The sequence below is a fragment of the Cucurbita pepo genome, chromosome 17 (assembly GCF_057944985.1).
Source record: "Cucurbita pepo subsp. pepo isolate OVF chromosome 17, ASM5794498v1, whole genome shotgun sequence".
NCBI lineage: Eukaryota > Viridiplantae > Streptophyta > Magnoliopsida > Cucurbitales > Cucurbitaceae > Cucurbita > Cucurbita pepo.
The window spans coordinates 10,505,409-10,518,984 of NC_141814.1; the positions used below are offsets into that span (position 1 = coordinate 10,505,409).

General features: G+C 39.5%; 2 protein-coding genes, 1 non-coding gene and 2 pseudogenes across 4 annotated transcripts; 4 read left to right on the forward strand and 1 right to left on the reverse strand.

The window, feature by feature from the left end:
• The first annotated feature begins 123 nt into the window (after positions 1–123).
• Positions 124–2,561, forward strand: LOC111778277 (root phototropism protein 3). The gene is made up of 2 exons (XM_023658000.2): positions 124–986; positions 1,929–2,561. Exons 1-2 carry the CDS (start codon positions 156–158, stop codon positions 2,469–2,471), a joined length of 1,374 nt encoding a protein of 457 aa, XP_023513768.2. The 5' UTR covers positions 124–155; the 3' UTR covers positions 2,472–2,561.
• A 598-nt stretch (positions 2,562–3,159) lies between these two features.
• On the forward strand, positions 3,160–4,295 carry LOC111778782 (pentatricopeptide repeat-containing protein At1g15510, chloroplastic pseudogene; annotated as a pseudogene).
• An 88-nt stretch (positions 4,296–4,383) lies between these two features.
• Positions 4,384–5,144, forward strand: LOC147787645 (pentatricopeptide repeat-containing protein At1g15510, chloroplastic pseudogene; annotated as a pseudogene).
• A 2,757-nt stretch (positions 5,145–7,901) lies between these two features.
• On the reverse strand, positions 7,902–8,041 carry LOC147787646 (small nucleolar RNA Z247). The gene has a single exon (XR_015413575.1). It is a non-coding gene; the product is annotated as a small nucleolar RNA Z247 (small nucleolar RNA).
• An 845-nt stretch (positions 8,042–8,886) lies between these two features.
• Positions 8,887–12,320, forward strand: LOC111779375 (uncharacterized). 2 transcript variants are annotated; one of them, XM_023659537.2, is made up of 2 exons: positions 8,887–9,086; positions 9,605–12,320. In XM_023659537.2, the coding sequence occupies exons 1-2, from the start codon at positions 9,024–9,026 to the stop codon at positions 12,170–12,172; spliced, it is 2,631 nt and encodes an 876-aa protein (XP_023515305.2). In that variant the 5' UTR covers positions 8,887–9,023; the 3' UTR covers positions 12,173–12,320. The 2 variants fall into 2 exon arrangements, with proteins under 2 accessions (XP_023515305.2, XP_086975090.1); XM_087118964.1 differs by having other exon boundaries at positions 8,889–9,086; positions 9,645–12,320.
• The last annotated feature ends 1,256 nt before the right edge of the window (positions 12,321–13,576 follow it).

Sequence of the window (13,576 nt, forward strand, 5' to 3'; positions counted from 1 at the left end):
TCTAATTTAGAGATTAAATTAGAGAAATAAAACAAAACAAAAAATTAAAACCCATTAGCAGTCCTTTTCAAATAGTGGCACAGTGTAATAATAAAACATTTGGCTACATATAAAGTGGAGGGTATAAATTTGGAGGGCATGAACTGTCAAATTGGATGCGCATATTTTGCATTAATAACCTTTGTCTTCTTTTTCTCCTCTTATCACCTGCTCTGCTCTACTCTGTTTTCACCATTCTTCTCTCCAATTCCCACAAAATGAAGCACCAATCTCCGCCCCAGGATTCCGGCAAAATTTCCCCCGACCAATGCTACTGGTTTCACGATTCCGCCATTCTCGACATCGATTACTTCGTCAAAACCCTCGCCGGAATCAAGGCCAAAGGCGTTCGAACCGATTTAATCGGCTCTGTCATAACGCATTACGCTTCCAAATGGCTTCCGGATCTCTCCGACGAAGCCCTAGATCAACAAAAGGGGATTGATTTGACGAATTTCAACGAATCGCCGCAGAATGTGACGAATTCGTGGATGAAAAAGAAGTTCTTCGTCGAGACATTGGTCGGAGTTTTGCCGCCGGAGAGGGATTTGATTCCGTGTAATTTTTTGCTGAGGCTTCTCCGGACGGCGAATATGGTGGGAGTGGAGCCTCCGTATAAGGCGGAGTTGGAGAAGAGGATTACGTGGCAGTTGGATCAAGCGTCGTTGAAGGAGGTGATGATTCCGTCGTTTAGTCACACGTGTGGGACGGTTTTGGATGTGGAGCTTGTGATTCGACTTGTGAAGAGGTTTGTTAGCTTGGACGACGGCGTTAGGAGCGGCGCCGCCTTGGTTAAGGTGGCGAAATTGGTGGATTGTTACCTTGCTGAAGCGGCGATGGATTCTAATTTGGGATTGCTGGAGTTTGTTGAGCTCGCCGGAGTACTTCCCAGCCACGCCCGAGCCTCCGACGACGGACTGTACCGAGCCATTGATACGTATCTGAAAGTAAGGCTTCTTCTTCCTGTTTTAGTTTTGATTATGCCATTAATTGAACTAAATAATAATAATTTTTTAAAAAAAAAAAAATTAAAAAAAAAAATCAAATGAAGTATAAATTTAAAGATAAAAAACAAAAGGATGAAAAATTATTTGGTTTTAAAATAGAAAATAAAAAGGAAAAGATTCTCCCATGAAAAGCAGTTTGTCCCATTAGTTATTACTGTATATTGTGGGCAGAAGAGAGAGAGATAGGCAAAAAGTTAATTTGTTGTTTTCTTTTTGTTTGGTGTTCATTTAACTCGAGTCAATTTCTATGAAGATCCGTCTAGAAGGGAATAAAGAATTCCCGTTTAAATGTCTCATAAGAGAGAAAAGAAAATTTTTGTTAGCTAAACATAGCGGTAGACGAGATTTTTGCGCTCTGTAGTCCAAGTGAACTACTTTGTGGCACATACGTGTCTCACAATGTGGGCGAGCGTGTTGATACAAGTGTCTCGGGCAACTTTCGTTGAAATGGGTTTTCCAAGGAGAGTATTAGGGCGGCACGGGTGTGTCGGTATTGCACCCTAACCCATGTGTCGGAGGTTGATATATACACCCGTTATTCGGTACGGTATTTGTAAATGACATGACATGGTAACTTGGATGGATGAATGTTCGGGATGTCCCGATGAGATGAGCTACATGTATGGTCGAACAAGCTTGAATTCTGCACAAGCGATGTTCGGTAGACAAAGACAAACCTCGTCTAAGTTTCGATAAAGCCACAAAGCCGGGGCAAAAAATATGTATGGGGCTTGATTCCGTTCAAAGCTCATGGTGAGTTGAAAAAGTAGGACGAGTTGGCTAATCAAAACTAATTTATGGTACGCCTATATAGATTATTTTTAAGGTTAAATGATTATTATGAATCATTATTTATTTATTTATTTATTTATTTATTTATAGGCACATCCGAATATATCGAAGCAAGAAAGAAAGAGTTTATGCAGACTAATGGACAGCGGAAAGCTGTCCACAGAAGCATCACTCCACGCCGCCCAAAACGACCGCCTCCCAGTCCGCGCCGTAATCCAAGTCCTGTTCTCCGAGCAAACAAAGCTGAACTACCGCCACCTCGACTGGAGCGGCTCAATCGGGGGCAGGAGTCCCTCCGCGGCCCTCGACCACCTGCCAGCCAGGTGCCAATCCAAGAGAGAAATAACGGCCCAACAAATGGAGATTAAGAAGCTGAAAGAGACGGTGGTGAGGCTGCAGAACCAGTGCAATATCATGCAGGCCCAAATGGAGAGGCTCTCGGAAAAGAAGAGAGGCTTTTTCAAGTGGAGGAAGTTTGGGTTTAAGAACGGCGGTGAGTCGGAGAGGGTGGACGACGGCGAAGTTGTGGAGGAGGAGGACGCCGGGTTCGGGAGGCAGACGCCGGTGGATATTAAAACAAAGTTGGTCAAACGTAGGACGCCCACTAAGACATGGAGGAAATCTGTGTCTTGAAAAATGTTTTTATTTACAATGACTTGTCTTTATGTTTTTATGCATTATTAATTTTTTTTTTTTATTTATAGAAAATTACTTACTTTTTATACAATACAAATAATTAATTGCACTTTATTTAAATAAATTCTGCTATTATTAATACATTCTCAAAAATCTAAATTAAAAAATGGTTCCAAAAACCACAATATATTTATTAGATAATTTGTTAGCGATTAGACTCTCTACAATAATATGATATTGTCTACTAGACCTTCCAAAAAACTTCGTACCAATAAAAAACTGATCATCCTCTAATCTTCTCATTTATCCCGACCGTTTCAGCCCCCAAATCTCCAATAAGCACAACCCCAAGGCCCTATCTTTTTCCGAAAATCTGCAAACCCACAAGCAGACGGTAAAAAAAAACTCAAGAAATCTCAATCTTAAGTGTCGCGCTCTCTACTTCAACCATTAATCAAATTAAGAATTTTGAAATAAAATTGGGAAGGTGTGTATTATAATTGATATTGATATCCTTTAAATAGGATACAGCTAGCAATTAATACCTACGAAAATATAAACTAATTAAATATTGAGAATAAAATAAAGTATATTATAAATCATGTCAACAAAATGAATATTAAGATATAATATTTAAAATATATTTCATAAATAATATATCTCAACAGGCCAACGCTTGGATTCTATGCTAGAGCTCCTGATTGAAGCGGAAGAGAAAGCTTACATTGCTTTGTTGAGGCTTTGCGAATGGAGACGGGCGTCCGGTGAAGGGTAACGAGTTTACGAGCTTGTTTCGAGTAAGAAATCTCGATTGGGCATTCGGCTTGGTAATGTTTTGTTGAGTATGTTCGTCAGGTTTGGTAATTTAAGTGATGCCTGCTATGTGTTTGATAAAATGTCTGAGAGGGATGTGTTTTCTTGGAATGTGTTGGTGGGTGGGTATGCTAAAGCGGGGTGTTTTGATGAGGGTTTGAATTTGTATCATAGAATGTTGTGGGCTGAAATTAGGCCTGATGTATAATATACTTCTCCCTCTGTTTTGAGAATTGTGGTGGCGTTTCTGGTATAGCTAGAGGTAAGGCGATTCACGCGCATGTCATAGATTTGGATTTGAGTCGGATGTGGATGTGAGTAATGCTTTAATCTCTATGTACATGAAATGTGGCTACTTTAGTAATGCAAGGAAACTGTTCGATAAAATGCCGAAGAGAGATCGTATTTCGTGGAAACGGAGAGGTATTGGAAGGATTGAGGTTGTTTTTCGGTTGACCCGGATTTGATAACTATGACTAGTGTAGCATCTGCGTGTGAGCTTCTTGACGACGAGAAGTTAGGGAGAGAAATTCATGGATATGTAGTTAGGTCGGAGTTTGGGGACAATGTTTCGGTGAATAATTCTTTGATTCATATGTATACAGGTCTTGGGCATTTGGAGGAAGCAGAGAAAGTCTTTTCCCGAATGGAGTTGAAAGACGTCGTATCGTGGACGACGATGATAGCAAGCTATGACCATCACAAGCTGTGGTAACTTATAAAATGATGGAGTTAGAGGGTGTTTTGCCAGATGAGATTACTTTAGTTGATGTATTATCTGGTTGTGCTTGTTTAGGCCATTTGGATTTGGGTATTAGGCTACATGAGATTGCCATCAAGACTGGCCTCATATCACATGTCAAAGTCTCAAACTCTCTCATTCATATGTACTCCAAGTGTAAATGCGTCGACAAGGCCTTAGAAGTATTCCACAATATCTCAAGAAAGAATGTTGTATCTTGGACTTCACTTTGTTGGATGATGAAAGTCCCACATCGACTAATTTAGGGAATGATCATGGGTTTATAATCAAGGAACACTATCTCCATTGGAGTGAGGCCTTTTGGGGAAGCCCAAAGCAAAGCCATGGGAGTTTATGCTCAAAGTGGACAATATCATACCATTGTGGAGAGTCATCTTTGGGCTATGGATTGACAATAGAAGTTTCGAGGCGCTGTTTTTCTTCCGTCAGATGAAGGAATCAACGAAACCAAATTTTGTAACTCTAATTACCGTCCCATCAGCATGTGCTAGAATAGGAGCTCTAATGCGTGGAAAAGAGATTCATGCACGTGCTTTACGTACTGGCATCGGGTTTGAAAGCTTTTTACCTAATGCTATTCTAGACATGTATGTAAGATGTGGGAGGCAGGTGCCTGCACTAAACCAATTTAACACTCAAAAGAATGAAGTTACGACGTGAAATATACTCCTTACAGGTTACGCCGAGCAGGGACATGGCAAGCTTGCTATTGAGCTATTCGAAAAGATGCTTGAATCAAAACTAAATCCAGATAGATTACCTTTATTTCGCTACTGTGTGCCTGCAGCAGGCCAGGTATGGTTATGGAAGGTTTAGAGTATTTCAATGTAATGAAAACCTAGTTTAATCTAACTCCTTATCTGAAGCATTATGCTTGTGTGGTTGATCTACTCGGCTGTGCTGGTCGGTTGGACAATGCTTATGATATCATACAGGACATCCCAATTAAGCCAGATGCAGTCATATGGGGAGCCTTGCTAAATGCTTACAAAATTCACAGAAACATTGAACTTGGAGAACTTGCAGCGACACGTGTATTTGAAAACGACGATAAAAGCGTCGTCCGATACTATATTCTTCTCTATATAGGATGATGGGAGTACTTTGGAGATTCCTATATAATCTTTATTATCCATGGCAACGACGTTCGAACAGCGAATGAGCGCTTCCTTGCTCAAAAAGTGTACTTGACTTATGTGCCATGCCAAACTTGAGGAAGCGAGTTCAGTTTCACTCCGATGGCTAAAATGACTATGTGTGGTGCTGCCATGGAACTTTATTAAGGTAAACACATTGAATCATTCATGTCAATACTCTCCAATAAATTACATACTTCATATTTAACCAACTTCATAAAATCAATCATTTTTTATTTTTTTAAAATTAGAATGATGTTTCATTAGGATCATTAGATGATATTCAAAATATGGACAAATCTTCTACATCTATGATGATATTAGTTTCACTTGACTAATAGCTAATCAAATTAACCAAACCAATAAAAACCAACTTGGTGATGGACGTCCGTTTGAGTCCAAAATCAATTATGATGGATCGATGATCACTCATACTTCAAACGGACGGTATACTAATTTTAAGATAAAGAAAAAAAAAAAAATGAAATAAAAAGTATATGTTGAAAATGTTATTTTAAATGGGTTGAACTCATGTTATTCAAAATTATTTAAACAAAAAAACTACCCGTCGAACGGCGCGTCAACCGGCGATCAAAAAGATCAACTGTCCCTATAGCAAAAATCCCCCAAATACATCCCTATATACCCAAAATAATAATAACTTTAATATATATATATATATATATATATATATAGTTAAATTTTAAAAAGTCTCATTAATACTTTTTCAATTCTTTTTAAAAATAATTTTAAAATATATTTGCTATTTAGAAAATACTCATAGTAGCATTAAAATTCTTTAATTTTTATAAAAAAAAAATTCAAAAAAATTATTACCATTAATGTATGGATGAAAACCCATCTATCAACCGTTGTAAATTATTTTCAAAATTAATCATGTTATTTTTGAAAGTTTGAAAGTTTATGACAGATGTAAGAATATTTTTTTTATTAAACAAAAGTTTTAAGAGTATTAATAAAACTTTTGAAAATAGAATACTAAACTTAGGTTAAATTATGCATTTAATTCTTAAATGTATTTGATTCAATAAATTTAAAAAAAAATGTCTAAAACTCTAAGCTAACCATACATAAAATTAAAATTAACATGTAATTTTAAATCTAATTGAATATTCAATCTATTAGATTTTTTAATTGATCCATTGGATATTAATTTAAATTTATGTCTAATAAAATTAGAAAAATTATAAGTTATAATTAAAGGAATAAATTTATAATTTTTAAAAATTTTGAAGTATTTTCTTGTGTTAGACGAACACGACTCTCCACAATAGTATGATATTGTCCACTTTGAGCATAAGCTCTCATGGCTTTGCTTTGGGCTTCCCAAAAGGCCTCATACCAATGGAGTTAGTATTCCTCACTTATAAACCCATGATCATTCCCTAAATTAGTCGATGTGGGACTTCCATCATCCAACACCTCCCCTCGAACAAAGTGCGCCTCCCCTTAATCGAGGCTCGACTCCTTTGGAGTCTTAGTCATTTTTGACTGCCTTCGAGGAGGGGCTTGGCTCCTTTTCTTTAGGAGTTCTTTGTTCGATATTTGAGGATTTGAGGATTTATCAATCTATTGGCACGACTAAGTTTAGGGCATGGCTCTGATACCATGTTAGATTGAATGGCACAATGACCTATATGGGTCACGACCTCATGTATTTATAGATGCGTATAATGAAGATTACATTCCAAATCTATGATTTGGTAACAAACCATAAAATCATAGATTTGGTAACAAACCCTTCAAATCATAAACTAGTAAATCTTAGACTATTTTAGTATATACAGTTATGATCTATTAAGTTCCAAAGGTGACGAAGACCTATGGGAAAAACTAGTATATGGTAATCGATGACTCTTTGCTAACTGACACGCATTACAAACTGACAAAGATGACTCACTAGCACACGAAATATTATTTAGACGCAAAATGGATTTTATTACTTGAGATGAAGGATGTCCAAGACGAGCATGCCATTGGGCGTGAGTAGTAGATCTGCTCACCAAGGCGTGCTTGAGATTATCGACATCGGATGGCTTAATAGGATAAAGACCAGATTCACACCTCCCATTTAGGAGACTTTTCCTCGACTGTCGATCCTTTATAGAAAAATGCCAAGGATGGAATTCAAAAAATACGTCATTATCACGAGAAAATTTATGAACAGAAAGAAGATGTTTGGAAATTTCAGGCACATGCAAAATATTACGCAACGCAAGAGGACGAGTAGCAGTATTAATTAGAGAATGACCAGTATGCAAAACACGCAAACCTGCTCCATTGCCGACTTGAACTTGTTCACCTCCATGATAACGTTCACGCACAGCGAGACGATCCAGGTCACTGGTGATATGGTCCGTAGCGCCTGTGTCGCTGTACCAATTTGGGTCAATCTTGTAAGAGGAAGTAGCCGCCAGTGCCGTAGGAGGAGCAGAAGAAGGTTCATCTTGATAGGACTCATCCATCCTATGCCAGCAGCGGATAGCAGTATGCCCCACTTTGCCGCAGATCTGGCAGGAAGGACGAGCAGAAGGGCCACGACGATCACCAGCAGGACGAGAGGGTGCATAACCTTGAGAACGACCACGACCGCGATCCCTACGCCCACGATTCTTCTGCTGACCACCACGACTAGCATAATTGGCAGAAGATCCAAGATTTAACTGAAGTTCAGCCTGGTGTTGTAGTTGGCGAGCTTCATACGTCATTAGATGTGCAAACACATCATCAAGGGTGAGGGCTTCACTCTTGGTAGTCATTGAGGTGACGAAGGGATCATAGTCAGGGCCAAGACCAGCGAGAAGATACGCGATCACATCATCATCCTGCAAGGCAGAGCCGGCGGCGGCCAGCTCGGTGGCTAGCCCTTTGATCTTGCAAAAATAATTTGCAGCAGATTGATCTCGTTTCTTGGACGTGGCAAGCTCAACACGAATCTGAGTAGTGCGAGCACGAGTTGACGATGAAAACATCCGCTGCAGGGTATCCCACGCCTCCTTGGACGTAGTAGCGGCAACCACATCATGAAGAATCTCCTCAGACATGGAGGAGAGAAGGCCGCTAAGGACTTGTTGATCCTGATCATACCACTGATTATAGGCCGGATTAGAGACCAGCTCAGCACCAGCAGCAGTTGAGGAAGGGATCAGCTTGGCAGGTGCAACATTGGTGCCATCGAGGTAGCCCATAAGCTTCGTACTCCGTAGGTAGGGGAGGAGCTGGGCACGCCATATGATGAAGTTGTTTTTGGTTAGACGAATTGTGACAACATGGTGTAGAGGGATTGGATATTGTTTAAGGCCAAAAGTCGCCATGGTAGTTGAGACGGTGTTGGAGATGGTGGATGGAGAGGAGGAAGAAGACATGGCGAGGAGTTTAAAAAATAAACCTTGGCTCTGATACCATGTTAGACGAACACGACTCTCCACAATAGTATGATATTGTCCACTTTGAGCATAAGCTCTCATGGCTTTGCTTTGGGCTTCCCAAAAGGCCTCATACCAATGGAGTTAGTATTCCTCACTTATAAACCCATGATCATTCCCTAAATTAGTCGATGTGGGACTTCCATCATCCAACATCTTGCACTGCACGTTCTGTAAGGAGAGCACAATAGTTAGGAACAACAACCCCAGTCAGAGCGACTAGAAAATTGGGAGTAGACTTCAACGCCAGCATCCAAATTTTAGTCAGCCCCATCTCTTCCTACACACTTGATTCATTGCTTCTTCCATGATTTTTCATATTTTTCAGTACATAACATTAAGCATTCCTTTGTAGAACACAGACAGGGCATCACCACAGACACTGAGGTTAATGTTCCTTCAGCTCAACCTTGTTGATGGGTGCAACATTTGCGAGCTTCTAGCTGAGAATCTGGTAAACAATCATCAAGCTTTTCTTTTCTATAACTGATGAACACTGGAAAACTAGCGTTTAATGCCATGAAAAATCTTGTCACTCTGTTTTTCTTTGTTTGTGGGTTGGCTCTCTCGCTAGACTTGGGGGTTAAAGAGACCCCAGCTTATAGTCATGAAAGACATGATGAGGTGGAGAAACATTGCAAATCTGTTCTGTCTTCTGCAGCTGAATTAAGCTCGGATACTTTAAGGTTTACTAGAATGAAGGAACAGCTTCAATTTGTGAATGGGGATTGGTGGCAAGATGAGGGAAAGTATCCTTTACTGCCTTTTAAGAATCGGTGTCGTGTGTTTTCTGTAAACAGGTTCTATAGTAACCCTAATTTTATCCCTTTGAAATTGATTTCGTTTTGGGTCACTGACATTGATCTTGTTCATCAAACTAAACGGGCTGTTAGTTTAAGTGGGTTAGTGTCAATGGGCATAACTACGGATACTTCTTTTGAATACTGTTCCTCTCAACATCCTAATTTTCAGTTTTGGCCTGGCCGTTCTGAGCTGATCCTTTCCTTTCAAGGAATCTATACTGAATCCAAGAAGAATGGTGGGGAAAGAGTGCTGTGTTTGTTGGGTCGTGGGACGTTACCTGCCCGTGATCAGGAATCGGGTGATCCGTGGCGTTGGGTGAAAGATTTGAATGTGAATCATCACCAGCTGCCACTTCTCCAAGATGATAAAATTCTACTTCTTTTGCACTATCCGATGAAGAATTCGCTGACAAGTCGGGTAATCCGAGGGGAAATGAGAAGTTTAAACACGAAGTCGAACGATAAGTACTTCGACGACATTCACATTTTGTCTCAACTTGGAGATATGAACTATGATTTTGCATCTGAGAAAGTTGTGGACAAAGCATGTGGTTCATACTCTTACAATGATAAGTTAATGAAGAAAAACATTAGTATGTATAGAGGTTCTTATTTTTGTGAGGTTTTACAAGAAATAACGAGGGATCAAGCTTTCACAATCCTCCCAAATTGGAGATGCAACTCTACAGATGAGTTTTGTACGAAACTTGGTCCATTTATATCAGTGATCAATAGTACAGATGAAAGTTTTAACGATGTGGGACTTCATATGCAAGATGTGAAGTGTAAGACGCTCGGTTCGAACAAAAATGGCTTTTCTGTTAGTGTTTCGGCTGTCTTTCGGGCTGTTTTGCTGTCGGAGAATCGCCATGCTGCTTGGAGAAGATCTGCACTTAATAATATGACTATGGTCTCTGAGGGAATTTGGAACTCTTCAAGTGGGCAGCTTTGTATGGTTGGTTGTGTTGGACTTGTTGATGCTGAGAAGATTTCGTGTGACTCGAGGATCTGCCTGTATATACCTATCTTGTTTACACTCGAACAACGAAGGATTCTTGTCGGTTCGATTTCAAGCGTCGATGATAAGCCATTATACTCCCCTTTGTCATTTGAAAAGTTATTAAGACCTACAGAGCTGTGGAGTCAGTTTAGGAACTCCCAACCATTTTATAGCTATACAAAAATTGCTTCAGCTCGTGCTGTGCTTGAGAAATATGAGCCTTTCGGCTTTCGAACCGTCGTAAAGAAGTCATTGCTGCATTATCTCAAATGGGAAGACACAGAAACATATGAGCTCAGTGAGTCTCTTCTCTTAGAAGATCTCACCCTTAATGTACCTGCACTTGGTCCTCAAGCTTCCAGATTTCATGTTCAAATGGAAATTATCTCTGTTGGTTCGTTTTTCGTATGGGACTCGTCAAGGTTAGACAGAGCAAACTCGGACAGGGAAGCTTCATATCATGTTAAGCCTGAAGACACTGAAAAGAAGCTGCTTGTTAATGTGTCTGCACTACTGGCACTCTCTGAACAGACAAGTAGCAACTTTTCTGCACTTTCCATGGAGGGCATTTTCGATCCGCTCGTTAGAAAAATGTATCTAATTGGCTGCAGAGACATTCGTTCGTCCCCATCCTGGAGAATTTTACACGAGACCATGGATCTTGAAGATGGCTTGGATTGTCTCATTGAAGTGATTGTGTCTTATCCTCCTTCAGCTCCATGGTTTATCAATCCATCTGCAGTGATTTCCATTTCTAGCCAACGGACAGAAGATGACCCTTTCTACTTCAGCCCAATAAAACTCGAAACGATGCCGATCATGTATAGGAGGCAGCAACAATATATTCTTTCTCGTAAGATCGTCGAGGTTATACTCCAGATATTGACACTTTCCTTGGCTAATGCTTGCATCTTGAGCCAAATATTTTATATGAATGATAAGAGGGAGTCTGTTCCATACATATCTCTTGTTACTTTGGGAGTTCAGTCCCTTGGTTATACTCTTCCACTGGTCACTCGTGCTGAAGCTCACTTCATTCAACGAGGTTCCATATCTTACAACGAGTCGTATGATCTCGGAAATAACCTCTGGTTCATTGTGATTGATTACACAATAAAGCTTCAAGTTATGATCTCACTTCTATTGACTTTGAGGCTTTGCCAGAAGGTTTGGAAATCTAGGATCAAGTTACTACGACAAGCTCCTCTTGAACCGCATCGTGTCCCGAGTGATAAGTCGGTGCTTATTGCAACCTTCTTGATACATCTCGTCGGGTACGTTGCTGTTCCCATTGTTCATACTTCAAGGACAGCTGAAATCCGATTAAAGAGTTCCATGATTCCTAGCAGAACTTCAGGTTCGGACGTCCTGCAGGGATGGGAAAAAGACCTACACGAATATGTAGGTCTGGTTCAAGATTTGTTCTTACTTCCTCAAGTCATTGGCAACTTGTTATGGCAAATTGATTGCAAACCTCTTAGGAAGTTCTATTTCATTGGAATCACATTGGCCAGACTTCTCCCACACATCTATGACTTTGTGAATCCAAGCATGGATTTCTACTCTACATTTGGGGATGTTGCCATTCCTTTGATTGCGTTCATCCTTGCTGTCATCGTCTACGTTCAGCAGCAATTGAACTACGAGAAACTCAGTCGGGCTCTCATCGTCGGGCGGGTTAGGCTTCTTCCAAGAGCTTCCAAAATGTATCAAAGGTCGCCTTCCAAGTCATTATGAAGGTGAGCTTGCTTCTGCTGAAAAAGGTAATACGTAGAACGACACCTAATAATTTACTAAGCATGTCGACATCAAAGTTGTTTTGATGCATCAAAAGTTATAAATGTTTTTAATCAAAGCAATGAAGTAATGGCTTATGCTTTGGGTATGAGTCAATAAGCTCGACTTGTTCAAAGTCAAACATTAAGCATCATGTTGAAATCATGGGATGTGACAGTCATGCATTGAGAAGTTATTAATCGTGGAGTATTTCTTAGAAACGAATTGTTTGTGCTTTTGTTTCTTTAAATAACCATCAAATGTACATTTTATTTAGGAAGTTGAAAAGTATTGTGATTAAAGTATTTTCAAGTGTGTTTTGCGAGTGTTTAATTCTGTTTTGGTTATTTATTTCAGTGTGCTTCGGTCGAGGGTAAAAACCAACATTGGCTTGTAGCTATCAAATTCTCATTTTTACTGTTTTTGGCTTACAAGAATGTTATATTATTTTGTTGGAGTCCCACGTTGGCTAATATAAGTAAGGGACACTATCTCCATTGGTACGAGACCTTTTGGACAAATCAAAAGCAAAGTCATGAGAACTAATACTCAAAGTGGACAATATCATACTATTGTGGAGGTTCGTTGTTCCTATCACGCCCCAATATCTTTAAAACATAAGACGTTGGGATGTGAATTTTTGAGATCACATTCCTTACAAGGGTGTGGAAACCTCTCCCTAGTAGACGTGTTTTAAAATTGTGAGGCTAACGATGGTTTGTAACTGGTCAAAGCGGACAATATCTACTTGTAGTGGACTTAGGCTGTTACGGAATTCGAATATTAGTCCTTTTATTCGAGGATATAAGACCATACCCTGTTGAGTCTATAGTTAGGTGGACGAGGACACTTAGATACATAGTTTCTAGCTTTATATTTTGAAAGGCTTGAATTAAAGGCATTTGGGTCATGAACCTTGAGCCAGTATGATTCTTTATGGTATGGGCTAAGGATGGCCCTTATTTTAATGTGCATTTAACTTGGTTGGTATCAAATTAAAACGAACCAAACAGAATAATAAAAGACCATTAGACCTTCAACTGGCTTTGTTTGGTGTTCATTTATTTGGATATTGGCTAGTTGATCTATGAATAGTGAATATTAATGTCCATAAAAGTTCAACACCCTTAAATGCCCATAAAACTCTACTGGACCTCTCTTTCCTACTCTTACTCATAGAAGGGCTTAATGTAGATCTATCAAAACCCATTAAGATATTAACTTTCTAAGCAATAATCTCATCAAATTAAGTTTTCTGAATGTTAGATATCTATCTGTTTGCCATATCATTAGTTGTAGTCAGCCCATTGGCTTGGCATCCACCTCTTCTTTCCCAACATCGGTTGGAGAGGAGAATGAAACATT

Coding starts and splice junctions, on each gene's coding strand:
- LOC111778277 (XM_023658000.2), top strand. CDS start 156: ATGCGCATATTTTGCATTAATAACCTTTGTCTTCTTTTTCTCCTCTTA. Junction 987..1,928: donor CCATTGATACGTATCTGAAA/GTAAGGCTTCTT, acceptor ATTTATTTATAG/GCACATCCGAATATATCGAA.
- LOC111779375 (XM_023659537.2), top strand. CDS start 9,024: ATGTTCCTTCAGCTCAACCTTGTTGATGGGTGCAACATTTGCGAGCTT. Junction 9,087..9,604: donor AGCTTCTAGCTGAGAATCTG/GTAAACAATCAT, acceptor CCTAATTTTCAG/TTTTGGCCTGGCCGTTCTGA.